The sequence below is a fragment of the Dysidea avara genome, chromosome 2, assembly GCF_963678975.1.
Source record: "Dysidea avara chromosome 2, odDysAvar1.4, whole genome shotgun sequence".
Classification (NCBI taxonomy): Eukaryota; Metazoa; Porifera; class Demospongiae; order Dictyoceratida; family Dysideidae; genus Dysidea; species Dysidea avara.
Genome location: NC_089273.1, coordinates 39,110,612 through 39,125,543, shown reverse-complemented (window position 1 = coordinate 39,125,543; position 14,932 = coordinate 39,110,612). Strand labels below are relative to the sequence as shown.

Here is a 14,932-nt window from a genome sequence, read left to right as displayed (position 1 = left end):
AAGCATTTTGTATGATTTACGTGAATGACTGCTCTATTGGAGTGGTTCGATGTTGTGTAAAAAATTTCGTGTAAGAAGTTTTTGTACAAGCTTTACATATGAAAATTATTTTACAACAAACTAATTACAGTATATCATAGAAATGATACACAATGCACACACATGTACTATGACTTGTATCAAGACACACAATAGTGTGACATGTAGCTCAAGTTGATGTATCCATCACATACATAAGTACAGCTGTACACTGAAAATTATTACACCAAATTTAGTTTACTATTATTACTTAATGGCTACATTAATGGCATTTCAATACAGTAAGTTATATCATTTTTCAAGAGTTATATCTGAGATGTTAACTATGTGGTATTTCAGCTGGTGACATACAAATAATATGCCAATTTACCAGGTTAATGTATTAGTAGTTGTTAAATTACTTGTGTTGAAAATTATGAGGAATCTTGTTAGTCTGGTTGGTTTCTAACAAAACATCACTCTATAGTGGACCATCATGATACCCAAGAACAATTTTTGCTTAGCAGTATAAGTACAAGTAGTTATAGTGCTACTGCTCCAATGTAAGTTCTTTCCATAGAAAATGTATGAGATGATTTTTTGTACTTTACCATATACAGAAGTATTCCAGATCATGGATAGAATAGTCTTTGGTCATTGTGAGACGCAAATTAACTAGTGTTGTAGTAATGTTATACAATTGAAAATGCCACAGCCATTTATTAGTATTACAGTCTACAAGTATGCATCAATCCATGTCATTTGCTACCTGCAGGCTTACCAATCAATCAATTTTTGATGTACAAATCAATTTAACTAGAAAAATACATAGTGATTTGTACAAGTAGATGTCTAGTCTTGCAGCAAGCCAGCTTCTTCTGTGAGCCATACTCACTTATCTTGAATATGAATGTACCAAGAACGTTAATAAGAGTTGTAGGTATGCACAAAGTGACATCCATTAAGCAAGCAAGTATATTAAGTAAGTTTGTTGTCTGCAAACTTAATTTGAACCAAGCTCACTGACTGATTTGTTAGCTACCTGTATAGTTCAGTATTGCATAGCTAACCATTTTGCAACTTAATACTCTAGTGGAGTGCCCAAGATATACGTAGCTCTTGGCATATGCCTCAGCTTTTATTAAACCGGGTTACTATCCGGGTCAATGGGTCATCCGAGTTAGCAATAGTGACCGGGTTTCAATACTGATTGTAAAGCCAACATAATGATTCTGCCCTTAAAATGGTGAAATACAAACTGTTAGCTACTGACAAATGCTAATACACAACAACCACATAATAAATTCAATTATTACTCTCTTAATTGATATGATATTATTGGTAATAATACTTATACCAAGAATCCATACAGGTGTAATAAAAATTATCGCCTTTTGATGCATGTACCTTACACTTTGATCTTGGGGTTACACATGTAGAGTACACATAATTATATAAACACATTTTATCAGATACACAGCATTTGTCAGCTTTGCTGTATTGGTAGAAGTATCTCAAGCAATTGCTACATCACAAGATGTTGCCAGTAGTGAAATCAGCTTTGATAATGTTGGCAGTAACTTGTTTAACTGTCATAGTGGAAGCTAACACAGAGGTGAGTGTTAATCATAGTAATAATGTAGAATATATTAAAGTTTAAAATAACATATTCTTTCTCTTCTATTAGGTAAAACTTGTTAAAACAGTGTTACCTTACCATCAGGTGATGACCCCAAAATGGTTGAGCAAATATGCTACTATATATGGGTCATATACCTACAAACCTAACTATCTGGAAATACTTGCTGGGACTACTGTTTACGAACATGTTTTACAAGTTCAGCTGGTTTCTCCTGGTGTCCTAACTAATGATGACAGTCAATCCCTTACTGTTTCTATGACAATTGCTATGGATACCACATGGGCTGATGCTAACGATCACGATCCATCTTTTGGAATAAGTGATGGTGACAAATTTATTGGGTTCATAGTTGTTGACAAAGGTAACTATGCCAACTCACCTCCGTGTCATTCAGCTGAAGGTGATAATGTCAACGATGTACTAACAAATGCAGCATATGATAATTCTGGTCCTAAACCAAACTCCCCACAAGGTTACTCCAGTGAGGTTAAGATACAAATCAAGCCAGGTGAGAAATGGGGATCTTGCCACACGGAACATGCTGAAGGATTTGTTTTTATTGAGAATTATCAGCGTGAACTTGATCTCACCAAGGGATTGTTCCTTGATATGTACCGAAACAACATAAAAGAAATTTATCGTATTGAGTACATTACTGTTGATGTTGAAATGAATTAACTTTGGTCACTCAAACAGTGTGAATGCTCACAACAATGCTAACTTTGTTATCTTGTACTCTGTACACATACATATCTAGGCTGTAACAATTAGAAAATGCATCCTTTGTTGTTATTACATACATTGAGACCAATTTTTAAACAACGATTTGTGCATGTTATGTCTGCATGATAAATCACACGCACACACAGAACATACAACCAGTGGTACATGGGAATACATGTAGAACATAAGCTACAAAACTAATCATGAGAAACATCTGTATAACACGCTGTTTCATACAGGTCTGGAATCACATGTAGCAAGGGCTAACAGTGATTTGACGCTTGAGTTCTTTAACAACTAAGTAACAGGCTGTATGAAATAATAACAATTTGGGTAAGTGTAAACTGAAACAGTGATACCACATTGTCTCAAATAATTATGCCAGGGTAGAAAGGAATTACTTTGAGTGCTATCCGGTAATGAGGTTATATGAAGAAACACTGTTGATCGGAAAAACCAAGCAGTTGTTGTAGTGCCACACCCACTTACAGGTAACATGTCCTGCATTCTGTAAACTTGTGTAGAACCACACCCACTGACTGAATTGTTAATTTTAAAACTTTCCTGTTTAGTTTCTATATAGCTACCTGTGTACTTTAACTTAACACGCTAATCAAGAGCTCAACATAGCTCTTGGCGCACATCTTAATTCTAGATTCTACCTGGGTCAGCAGTAGTTTCCTGCCATTAACGCTAGTTGATCAAACAGTTGATAGTTTGTTTAGTGGACTAGTACACAACAGAGTTAATTATAAGTTGAGACAATAATATGATAACACGTGTACATATCTTTTTGAGTATTAAATTAATACCTATACCAAAAAAAGTTAACAAACTAGTGAATTTAAAAATTGTTAATTTAGAAATGGAAGTAGGGATCAAGCGATAAAAACTACTGAAACAAGTGATTTGAATGATGGCAATTATTACAACATAGCTTTGTGGGGAAATCCTTACATTGGCATCTCACCACGTCACCATATATGTTCAATGCCAAAGTAGGGATTTCCCCACAAAGCTATGTTGTAATAGTTGCCATCATTCAAATCACTTGTTTCAGTAGTTTTTATCGCTTGATCCCTACTTCCATTTCTAAATTAACAATTTTTTTAATTCACTAGTTTGTTAACTTTTTTTGGTATAGGTATATAGCTATTATTGATCTTTGGCACTGACTGCTCTATTAGAGTATCTCGATCTTGCTGCTTGCTTTATGCAAGCTGCTCAATTACTAAATTGAAAGGCATGCAGGGTTTCTATCTCCTGTTTTCTACAATTAGTTACAGCTGGACCATTAATAATGGGCGTGGTCCACTGATCGTTAAGTACGAGCGCGCGCTCTGATTGATAAGGGCGTGGCAGTGTGTTCTTACTTCACTAGGCTGTTAAATCGCAAGTGTTGCTATACAGGCATCTACTTGCCCTTACAGTACGGAATCCGTTATTAGTTTTGTGGCGTCCGAATACGGCTGCTCTAAGGAAAGTGTCGATACGAATTATTAACGCCTCCGTGACTGGAAAAGAAGAAGACGATCCGTAATTGAAGATAAAAGGAAAGGCAAAGCGCAGAAGGCAGACACTCGTCGGAACCTGAAAAGGCACATCCCAGCAGCGAGTTAAATATTGTGGCAAAGAATGGTGATCCTTCGCTGCTTCATTTGGCCTGTAGCCTTGCGAATGTGGTCAGGCAGGCAGGCAGGCTGGCAGGCAGACGAAAATTTCTGTTTTAGCGATTTTTTTAGAAATAAAATTCCAGCACTTTTCTAGTCGTTTCCTGGTATATAACGCTAGAAATAAAGTTAGAAACTTGAAGACTCTTTAGTAAAAGGTTTATTTGCTGTGTGAGATATTTCTAGGATGATTTTTGAGGGATCAAAATTTGAGGCGCGCGCCAAATCCATCCGGATCCCTACTTAAACAGTACTATCGTACTGTTTGATAAGAGTATCTTGTAGGAAACAATGCGGTTTTCAATGGCGGATCCAGGATGGGACATTTAGTGCAAATGCACCCCCCTCCCCCCTCCCTCTCACCTTGTGGAGGAGCCAACCATACTTCTGATTAAAATACTAAACTTATGTCAGGCCAAGATCAGTTTATCTATAAAACTCATGAAAATATGTGACCCAGTCTGCGAAAAGGGGTCTTATAGCCTTTTTGATTGCATATACTTGGTGACCCATAACTTGACTTGTGAATATGGTACAAGCCTACAATTTGGTCTCTACACACCCCTAACATAGCAGTAGCTGTGGGTGTAATTACAAGGTGATAGCTTTTGCAGATCACGAGTTATGATTAGCCAAACGTGGAGAATTGGAAAGGCTATAAGACCCCTTTTCGCAGACCGGGTCACATATGCACATTTTACACTTATTACAAATTCACCAGTAACCAAAGTAAACCAATGTCAAACTAGCTGTGAAATTGATACCCAGCACCTTCGTGCGTACTAAGCACCTCTAACAATAATTATCATATTAGTGTTGTTTAAGACATTTGGAGCCTTTTAACAGCTTTTAAGACTTCACAACCATCTGCAAAGGCCAAAATGGCAAAAATCAACAGTGACACTACTAAGAAGTGACTATTTGCTGCTTCAAAAATGCAGTAACAAACAAGAGAATCTGGATCTCACCAACCACCTACAACAAACTTAGCCTGTTTGTGCCCCTCCCCTTGCCAGCTCCTGGATCCGTCCCTGGTTTTAATATTTCAAGATGTGACTTAATAATCAACAAAACTGCTATGTACCTGATAGTATTCTTGTTGTGTTATTGTCAATTAAACTATTGCCTCTGAATGTAGTATTTGAATACATATTATTTAGAGGGTAAACACATGTCTAATAATTTAATACTACTAACAGCTAAATAAACATTTATAATCATAAGACCAAACCAACTTAGGCTTCCAATAATACTGCATGTTTTTACAAAACTTCCAAGTTTAATCAACACTTTACAGCACAAGTGCTGAAGGTCTGTAGGACACCTGGTCTTACAGCCGGTTTAAAGTAGTTCTATTAAGTAAGTTTGGAAAGGTGCAGAAAATAGATGACTGGACCTGGGTTTAGTAACCCACATTTAACAAGTTTCGAATCGTAAGCAATCATTATTCATTATGTACCAGTTCTCTTCTATGTACACTACACTACGCACACATCCAGTACAATAAAAAGTACTTTGTTTGCAAACCTAGTACATTATGTTCAGTAGTAGATCTGACCTCACTTATGACTTCTGAGGTTCAAGGTAATCATATAATTGCATTACCCATGGTGACTGTATGTAGCATTTGAAAAGGGTGTCAATGTGTGTGTAACTATAGAAGAATGAATTAGTAATTCTGTCGCTTAGTATTTTTCTACAATAGACAGTTTGTATGAATGTCTGGTTAACCGTAGCCTTTTTGGTGGTAGTAATGCGTCCTTAAAATTATTGGAAACATTTCAAGGAGTATTCATATGTATAGTACAAGTCCACCTGGACATGACACAAATATACGTATACATAGTAACCATGGTGATATGTAGTACCCATGGTAACCTGAAAAATTATTTTCATCTTAACTGCACAGTCAACATAGTGGTATATCACATAAATAATGAGTCATCAAATCTATTCCATGTAACTACCAATAATATAACAAACATGCTTTTGAATTTGAACTTGGTCAGAACTTTGGTGCCATTGTAACTGCTGATGCAGCATAGATACCAAATATGAGTAAACAACAAGAAATCTGTTACAAATTTTGTATATGTGACTGGATTTGACAAAACAAGGCTTCGACGCACAAAGCTTTGTTAGGAGATATGGCGATTTTAAGGAATCATTGTGTAATAACTTCCCAGTGCCTCCAGCTGTGCAAACAAAATTTGCACCAATTGTTCATCTGTTCACTAGCTATCACTGAGTGGGTGTATACATTTCTGATGCCCAAAATTTGCCCTATTTTGAGCAGCTTTTTTCGAGCGGGTAATAATATCACAGATGGTAGTACTAAGGGTGGGAGGGTGGGGGTGGACGGTGGTCTTAATATAGGGGTATAAAATGGAGTAAGAAGACGATTGGAGTCCAGAGGCCAAGTTTGGGTTCTCCATGGCCCTCCATGGCCCTCAAATTACTCCAAATTTACTGAGAACACTATTGGCGAGCTCTCTGTGAAGTCCCAGCTCACTACACACCATTATCACAAAGCCATGGCCATTTAATGGTGCCAATCTCACACTCGTGGCTTTGACAGGGTCGGAAGAAAGCTGCTACAGAAACCAGACTTGCCAGTGCTGAAGGAAGTACAGTGTGAAATATGATAGTGTATTAGACCAGCAATCCATTTCTGGTAAAATCGTAAGTTTGATTTTGTGTGTGTGGAAGCCTTGTTATATGAAATCCGGTCACATATTGTTAGTGACAATTTAAAATGATTACCATTGGTCAGACGGTCGGCTCAGCATAGTGAACGTCAGCTAATATAATAGGAGACATCATCATCAACAAGTACTACACAAAGTCTATAATTCTGAACCACATGAAAAACACATCTTCTGGTTTGGCTAGTTCGTAAGATGTTGATAGTACTGAGTAACTGTTCTGATATTGGTAGCAACTTTGCTTACTGTAAGACACCTCAACTGGTTGATACATTTAACTTAAATAATGAGTGATCAAATCCCAGGTCTACCATACTACTTTAAATTTAAACTTGGTCAGAACTTTGGTGCCAGCGTAACTGCTGATGCAGCATAGATGCAAGTATGAGTAAACAACAACTTATTTTGATAATTTTAAATGATGTTACCATTGGTCAGACACTTGGCTCAACAGTTCTACATAATATTTCTGAACCTCCTGAGCAACACATCTTCTGGTTTGGCTAGTTAGCAAGATGTTGATGGTATTGAGTACTGTTTTGATATTGGTAGCAACTTTGCTTACTGCAACAGTAGAAGCTGAAACTGAGGTAATTGCAAATCAAAGTGATATCCCCACTACCAATCCTAGTATGTGTTAGACTTAGCCACATATAACAGGCAGTGTTAATATCGTGCCATAATAAAATTTACCTTTCTATCTTCTTAGGTAAAGGTGGAGAAATCAGTGCTACCTTATCACTAATTCATGACCCCCAAATGGTTGACCAAACACGCCACAATTCATGTATCATATACCCATACACTAGCTACCTAGATATTCCTGCTGGGGTTGCAAACCAACACATTTTGGAAGTTCCACTTGTTCCTCCCGATGTACTGACTACTGCTGAGGATCAATGTGTTACTGTAACCATAACAATTGGTTTGGATACAACATGGGCTGATGGTCGTAGTGACCACGACCCTCACTTTGGAGTAAGTGATGGTGAAAGATTTAATGGCTTTATTGTGGTTGACAAAAATAACTGCTTACCTCCATGTTATTCAGCTGAGGGAGATGATGTCAAGGATGTGCTTAAAAATTTAGTCGATGATTCATCTGGTGTTAAGTTATCAAATCCTTCACAAGGTTACTCCAGTGAGGTTAAGATACAGATAAGGCCTTGTGAGAAATGGGGATCTTACCTTATGCAACATGCAGAAGGATTTCGCTTCATTAAGAATTACCAACGTCAACTTGATCTTACTAAAGGACTGTATTTTAACATGTATCGTCACAATGCTGGAGAAACTTATCGTATTGAGCACATCAGAGTAGATGTTGAAATGGATTAATTCCACTCAACAAGAACAATGTGAACATTTGTGTACAGTTACAGAACAATTCATATTAGTGTATTCTACAGTAGCTAGCCAGATGTACAATTGTGTAAACACTGCATACCTGTAGTTATGGTGATGTTTTTAAATTGCAGTTATCAGGAAACAATGAAAACACCCTCATGTAATATTTAGCAAGACCATAAGCGGTCGTTATAGATTTGCACCACAGCATACGTGCTAGTATAATATAAAATCACTACAAACATTGACAACTCCTCTTCTGGTATTCACAATGCTGTAGTGCCATTTCACTTTGATGTTAATGTTTACATGGGTACATATCTTTTACGTATTATGCAACAACAACAAAAATTCGCCAATTAAAACCCTAGTATAGAAAGTACAAAAGTGCAGGTCCAGCTTTGTGATTGGAGAAATCATGTGTTTGATGTACGTATTCAAATTAGTGGTAGCAAATTGTTGACTACAAAAACGATGAGTCATCAAACATAACATGATAAGTGCAGTCAAACTTGGTTAGAATGTTAGACTGCTTAGGCAGACAAGATGAGGCTAACACTACTCTAATTTCTCTATCTTGTTAGTGAGATCTAACATGATTACAGATGGTTAGACAATCAACCCAGCATAGAGTACAACTACAAGTATAAAAGAAGACAGATGTCCTCATTAACTTCTCAAGGAACAAGTTTCATCTCCAGCAAGTTAGTAAAATGATTCCAATATTCACTACTGTTGCAGCATTGACAGTAACCTGTTTGACTGCTACAGCAGATGCTACTGATGAGGTGAGTGTTGAATGCTTACCATATAGCAAAATTAATGATTATAATGCACCGAAGATATGAATTTCATACCAAATGTTTACTGTTAAACATGGAATTGAAGATGTACAAAACGGATTATTCTATCGGATTTGTATCAATAAAGTCTTGTCTACTGTAATGACTTGTTCCATATTCTTTTTCAGGTTCCTCATCATCAGTTGATGACTCCCAAATGGCTAGCCAAACATGCCACTATTCATGGGTCATATACCTACAAGCCTAACTACTGGAGATCCTTTCCGGAATTACAAACCAACATGTTTTACAAGTTCAACTGGTTCCTCCTGGTGTTCTAACTAACAATGATCATAAATGTGTAACTGTTACTATGACGATTGCCTTGGATGCTGTGTGGGCTGATAGTAGAGATCATGATCCATTTTTTGGAGTAAGTGATGGAGAAAAGTTTGTTGGCTTTCGTGTGGTTGACAAAGGTAACTATGCTGGACCACCGTGTTACTTGACTGAAGCTGATAACATCAATAATGTACTTGCTAATGTAGTGTACAATGCTGCTGGCCCTAAACCAAACTCCCCAAAAGGTTACTCCAGTGAGGTTAAGATACAGATAAAGCCATATGAGAAATGGGGATCTTGCCATACAGAGCATGATGAAGGATATGTTTTTATTGCTAACTACCAACGTAACCTTTATCTGACCAAGGGGCTGTATCTTGATATGTATCGTAACAGTCCAGGAGAAATCTATCGCATTAAATGAGGTAAGTGCTGAATGCTTACCATATAGCAAATGATTATAAAGAGCTGAAGATTTGAATTTCATACCAAATGTTTGCAGTTACAACATGGAATTGAAGATGTACAAAATGGATTTATCCTATCAGATTTGTATCAATAAAGTTTTGCCTACAGTAATGACTTATTCCATATTCTTTTTTCAGGTGTTACCTTATCACCAGTTGATGACTCCCAAATGGCTAGCCAAACATGCCACTATTCATGGGTCATACACCTACAAACCTAACTATCTGGAAATACTTGCTGGGATTTCTAACCAACATGTTCTACAAGTTAAACTTGTTCCTTCTGGTGTTCTAACTAATGATGATAGCAAATGTGTAACTGTTACTATGGTAATTGCTATGGACACAGTGTGGGCTGATGCTAATGATCATGATCCGTCTTTTGGAATAAGTGATGGAGAAAGATTTACTGGCTTTCATGTACCTGACAACCGTGGCACAAATCCATGTTTCAAAGTTGAAGGTGACAATGTCAACAATGTATTTACAAATGTGGTACATGACAGTTCTGGTGCCAAGTTATCTAATCCTTTACGAGGTTACTCCAGTGAGGTTAAGATACAGACAAAGCCATGTGAGAAATGGGGATCTTGCCATACAGAACATGAAGGAGGGTTTGTATTTATTGCTAATTATCAACGTAACCTTGATCTTAATAAAGGATTGTACCTTGATGTGTATCGTGGCAGTGCTGGAGAAACCTATCGCATTGAATACATTGCTGTTGCTGTTGAATCAGATTAACCATTCAGCACTACAATGGGAACATTGACATTAGTGTAATTCAATACAGACCATATTGTACAGTCAACTCGTGATTATTACACTTCAACTTGTAACAATACATTAACTGTGTACAGTTTGTATAGTGGTGTTTGTAGACAATATCTAGTACAAAATTGAATTAGCAAGGAAACCTGTAACACCTGTATCATGAGATACAGTACATGCAGGGTACAGTGTACAATATTCATGGGATAACAGTTCAGTTATGAGGCTATGAATACTATCATCTACATACGTGATTCCTACGACAGCAGTGTATGATAGTATTTGCATCAACTTTCTCCCCATGAATATGTTTATGCTCTACTGTGTACATATATAGGTGTAAAACAAGAATAATTGCTGGGCTTCAGCTAAAACCAAGCTTCTGGGCTGTAATTATTGGTAATTAACCATTACTTTGTTTGCTAATTACAAATTATCTTATTTGATACTCATAATTAATTGACCAATTACTAATTACACACACAACTGAATTAGTTACTATGGAATATCCCATAAAGTACAAAACTTAAATTACCTGTATAATACAAATACAAGAAAATATTGTATCTATTACAACTTGTTAAACAGTGTAGACAACAATTCTATATGGATTGTTTCCCATTCATTCTTAATTCTTATGTATATAAATCCAAAACGCAAGCCCATAATGATGTAGTGTCTTTCAATCCATTTACGTTAACAACCCAAACATGACAATTGCATTGTTCCTTGTAATTATGTTGTTTTGAAGTACACACCTTCTCACCTTGGGACCAAAGAGGTGTCGTGATTTACGTGGTGTATACTAATGCTAATCACACATGGCTGAGTGTCCTCGTTAGTGTCGTTGTCCTTTCTGTATATATTACGCATAAAAAACTGCACATTTCAGCGAGCTGGACGATATGCAGTGATCATTCTAATAAACGCAAACCTTCACAACTAAATCAACTTTCCAGAAAACAACATTGCGATTTAGAGTGGTAAAAGCTCAATAAAATTTGCAATGTGGACAGCTTCCGGGCCATACCCAAATGAACTCAGCCAACTCACTTGGTACGGCACAGTATTATCCACTAGACACATTAAATTATAATTTTAGAGTCGATATACCTTGAGGAAGTAACCCAGAAATGTCATTCAATAGGAAAGAAAGCCAAGAAAACATACTCCATATACAAAGTCCGTCCATCAGTTTCAAATCTTATAGTAGGACTCATAGAGTTTTAATGCTACCATGTAGTAATTGAGCTGGAATATTTTATACAAACACACTATAGAATAACATGGGCTGAAAGCATGAGCTTGAAATTATTCGCAACCACTTTACAATAAGTTTTCAATGTGCTGTATGCACTATACAATATGACCTCTAGTTACAACTAGTACGTGTCAACTTCTACACATTTGTACCTACCCTAGAACACTCACTAAACACATTTGCTATCCAGTTAACACAAAGTTTGGGTAGTTACAACTGAGGTTCTACTGTACATGTCCAGGCAGTTATCACACAAAATCATAGTTCAGTTAATCCATTAGTTATGTACATATAGGGAAAAAAAACATACTACTTTCACTAGGTCAGCAGTTAACAATGTGATGTATGCACCTGTTGTTCTGTACCAAAAGGCTGAAATTTATTATAAGAAATCTGCACCAACAAAACCTTGGAAATAACATTTCAGTTAGTGATTGAGCGTCTTAAGATATATGCATGTAGATGATGCCGTGCTGGTGTACTATCCAAGATGTAGTTTCACCACTGTAAATATACTACCTAACCTGGATGAATTACATGATTGTTTTAGTGGCAACAAAGTTTGAATGGGTCATCAAGCATATCCTACATAACTACAACATTAAAATACTGGGTACAATTGGTCAGAATTTATGTGCCTGTAAAATCACTGAAGCAGCATAGATGTGAGCTGAGTGCAGGCCCGTAGCCAGGGATTTTGAAAGGGGGGTTCTTTTTGACCAAAAGTGGACCTTTACTTGCATGATGATTAATAAAGGTACTGGGACTGGGTGTGCGAAGCACACCCAATCTAGGGGGGTCTGGGGGCATGCCCCCCAGGAAATTTTTTGAAAACAGATACTAAAAGGTTGGCATTTCAGTCAATAAAAATAACAATTTTTTTAGGTAAGCTGAAGACCAGCTGTATGAATGATATCTGGAAAAATATCTCTATACTGCTACTGTAATTATACCATCTGCACATGCATGTGTCTAAATATAATATATTGGAATGTCACAGTGAATAAGAATGGGAAAGATTGAGCACTCCGCCATGATCAACAGGGGCAGTGTAGCAGAACAAAGGGTGTCTTAAACAATGAAATTTACACATTGCATGGAGTTGAAGCATGGATGCTATTCGTGGGCTCTGCATGGAGGGGCTTGTCCACCAAAATCTTATATTTTAATGAAAGCTCGGTTTAGACAATCTACATGTAAATTAAATAGCTTTTAAAAGAAAATGTAATTGTGACTGTTCTATTAGAGTGATTGTTCTATTAGAGTGGTTGACTGCTCTATTAGAGTATCTCGATCTTGCATTGCATTTAATGCAAGCACTGAATGAGTTACTTGGAGCACTTATTTTAGCTTCTTATTATAGTGGTATCTAGTAAACTGTAGCTAATGGACTTTTGCTCCTGAAAATTTGGACTTGTATACTAAAATTGTGGACCTTTTTGCTAAAATTGTGGACCTTTTACTGAAATTGTGGACTTTTTTCCAAGAGGGCGGTTCTTCAGAACCCCCCGAACCCCCCCTGGCTACGGGCCTGGAGTGTAAAACAAATTTGTAACTCTTGTTAGAGATAACATAACATGATTATAGTTGATTAGAAAATCGACTCGTGTAGTCGAGGACTACTAGTATAAAAGGAGGCAAATATAATACTTTACTAAATTTTACTAAACTACTCAAGAACAACTTGTACTTTTGACTTGTTGGACAAAATGGTGGTAGTATTGAATACTGCTTTGATATTGGTAGCAACTTGTTTTACTGCAATAGTAGAAGCTGAAACTGAAGTAAGTGATATCCCATATGGTTCATCAGTTCTAGTAAGTATTACATTTGGTCACTTATAGCATATATAAATGCAGGTGTAGGTGTGCTCTTCTATCTTATAAAATGAATAAATTTATCTGCTTTCTTCTATCAGGTAAAACTCATAAAATCATTGTTACCTTATCACCAGTTGATGACTCCCAAATGGCTAGCCAAACATGCTACTATTCATGGGTCATATACCTACAAACCTAACTATCTGGAAATACTTGCTGGGACTTTATACCAACATGTTTTACAAGTTCAACTGCTTTCTCCTGGTGTTCTAACTAATGACGATAGCAAATGTGCAACTGTTACTATGACGATTGCTATGGACACAGTGTGGGCTGATGCTAGAGATCATGATCCATCTATTGGAATAAGTGATGGAGAAAGATTTATTGGCTTTGTTGTACCTGATAAAGGTACCAAATCTCCATGTCACAAAGCTGAAGGTGACAATGTCAACAAAGTGCTTACAAATAACATATATGACAGTTCTGGTGCTAAGTTATCAAATCCTTCACAAGGCTACTCCAGTGAAGTTAAGATACAGATAAAGCTATGTGAGAAATGGGGATCTTGCCATACAGAGCATGAAGGAGGATTTGTATTTATTGCCAATTATCAACGTAATCTTGATCTTACTAAAGGATTGTACCTCGATGTGTATCGTGGCAGTGCTGGAGAAATTTATCGCGTTGAATACATCACAGTTGATGTTGACATGGATTAACTTCAAACAGTAGTGTGAACATGAAGCAATGATAGTTGTCAGGCCCGTAGCCAGGAATTTTGAAAGGGGGGTTCTTTTTGACCAAAAGTGGACCTTTACTTGCATGATGATTAATAAAGGTACTGAGACTGGGTGTGCAAAGCACACCCAATCTAGGGGGGTCTGGGGGCATGCCCCCCCAGAAAATTTTTTGAAAACAGATACTAAAAGGTTGAATTTAGTGGCATTTCAGTCAATAAAAATAACAATTTTTTTAGGTAAGCTGAAGACCAGCTGTATGAATGATATCTTGAAAAATATCTCTACTGCTACTGTAATTATACCATCTGCACATGCATGTATCTAAATATAATATATTGGAATGTCACAGTGAATAAGAGTGGGAAAGATTGAGCACTCTGCCATGATCAACAGGGGCAGTGTAGCAGAACAAAGGGTGCCTTAAACAATGAAATTTACACATTGCATGGAGTTGAAGCATGGATGCTATTCGTGGGCTCTGCATGGAGGGGCTTGTCCACCAAAATCTTATATTTTAATGAAAGCTCGGTTTAGACAATCTACATGTAAATTAAGTAGCTTTTAAAAGAAAATGTAATTGTGACTGTTCTATTAGAGTGGTTGACTGCTCTATTAGAGTATCTCGATCTTGCATTGCATTT

General features: G+C 36.8%; 4 protein-coding genes across 6 annotated transcripts; all 4 read left to right on the top strand.

The window, feature by feature from the left end:
* The first annotated feature begins 1,476 nt into the window (after positions 1 to 1,476).
* LOC136247289 (uncharacterized) lies at positions 1,477 to 2,471 on the top strand. Its single transcript, XM_066038907.1, has 2 exons — positions 1,477 to 1,633; positions 1,706 to 2,471. The coding sequence occupies exons 1-2, from the start codon at positions 1,556 to 1,558 to the stop codon at positions 2,336 to 2,338; spliced, it is 711 nt and encodes a 236-aa protein (XP_065894979.1). The 5' UTR covers positions 1,477 to 1,555; the 3' UTR covers positions 2,339 to 2,471.
* Positions 2,472 to 7,195: 4,724 nt separating this feature from the next.
* LOC136245002 (uncharacterized) lies at positions 7,196 to 8,229 on the top strand. Its single transcript, XM_066036536.1, has 2 exons — positions 7,196 to 7,348; positions 7,468 to 8,229. Exon 2 carries the CDS (start codon positions 7,518 to 7,520, stop codon positions 8,094 to 8,096), a length of 579 nt encoding a protein of 192 aa, XP_065892608.1. The 5' UTR covers positions 7,196 to 7,348; positions 7,468 to 7,517; the 3' UTR covers positions 8,097 to 8,229.
* Positions 8,230 to 8,594: 365 nt separating this feature from the next.
* On the top strand, positions 8,595 to 10,653 carry LOC136244988 (uncharacterized). Of its 3 annotated transcripts, none has more exons than XR_010695687.1 (2): positions 8,595 to 8,893; positions 9,655 to 9,798. XR_010695687.1 is itself a non-coding variant. In XM_066036517.1 (2 exons), the coding sequence occupies exons 1-2, from the start codon at positions 8,819 to 8,821 to the stop codon at positions 10,438 to 10,440; spliced, it is 681 nt and encodes a 226-aa protein (XP_065892589.1). In that variant the 5' UTR covers positions 8,595 to 8,818; the 3' UTR covers positions 10,441 to 10,653. The 3 variants fall into 3 exon arrangements, 1 of the variants encoding a protein (XP_065892589.1); XR_010695685.1 differs by lacking the exon at positions 9,655 to 9,798 and adding an exon at positions 9,076 to 9,645; XM_066036517.1 differs by lacking the exon at positions 9,655 to 9,798 and adding an exon at positions 9,835 to 10,653.
* Positions 10,654 to 13,410: 2,757 nt separating this feature from the next.
* Positions 13,411 to 14,303, top strand: LOC136244980 (uncharacterized). Its single transcript, XM_066036506.1, has 2 exons — positions 13,411 to 13,512; positions 13,647 to 14,303. Exons 1-2 carry the CDS (start codon positions 13,438 to 13,440, stop codon positions 14,268 to 14,270), a joined length of 699 nt encoding a protein of 232 aa, XP_065892578.1. The 5' UTR covers positions 13,411 to 13,437; the 3' UTR covers positions 14,271 to 14,303.
* Positions 14,304 to 14,932: the final 629 nt, after the last annotated feature.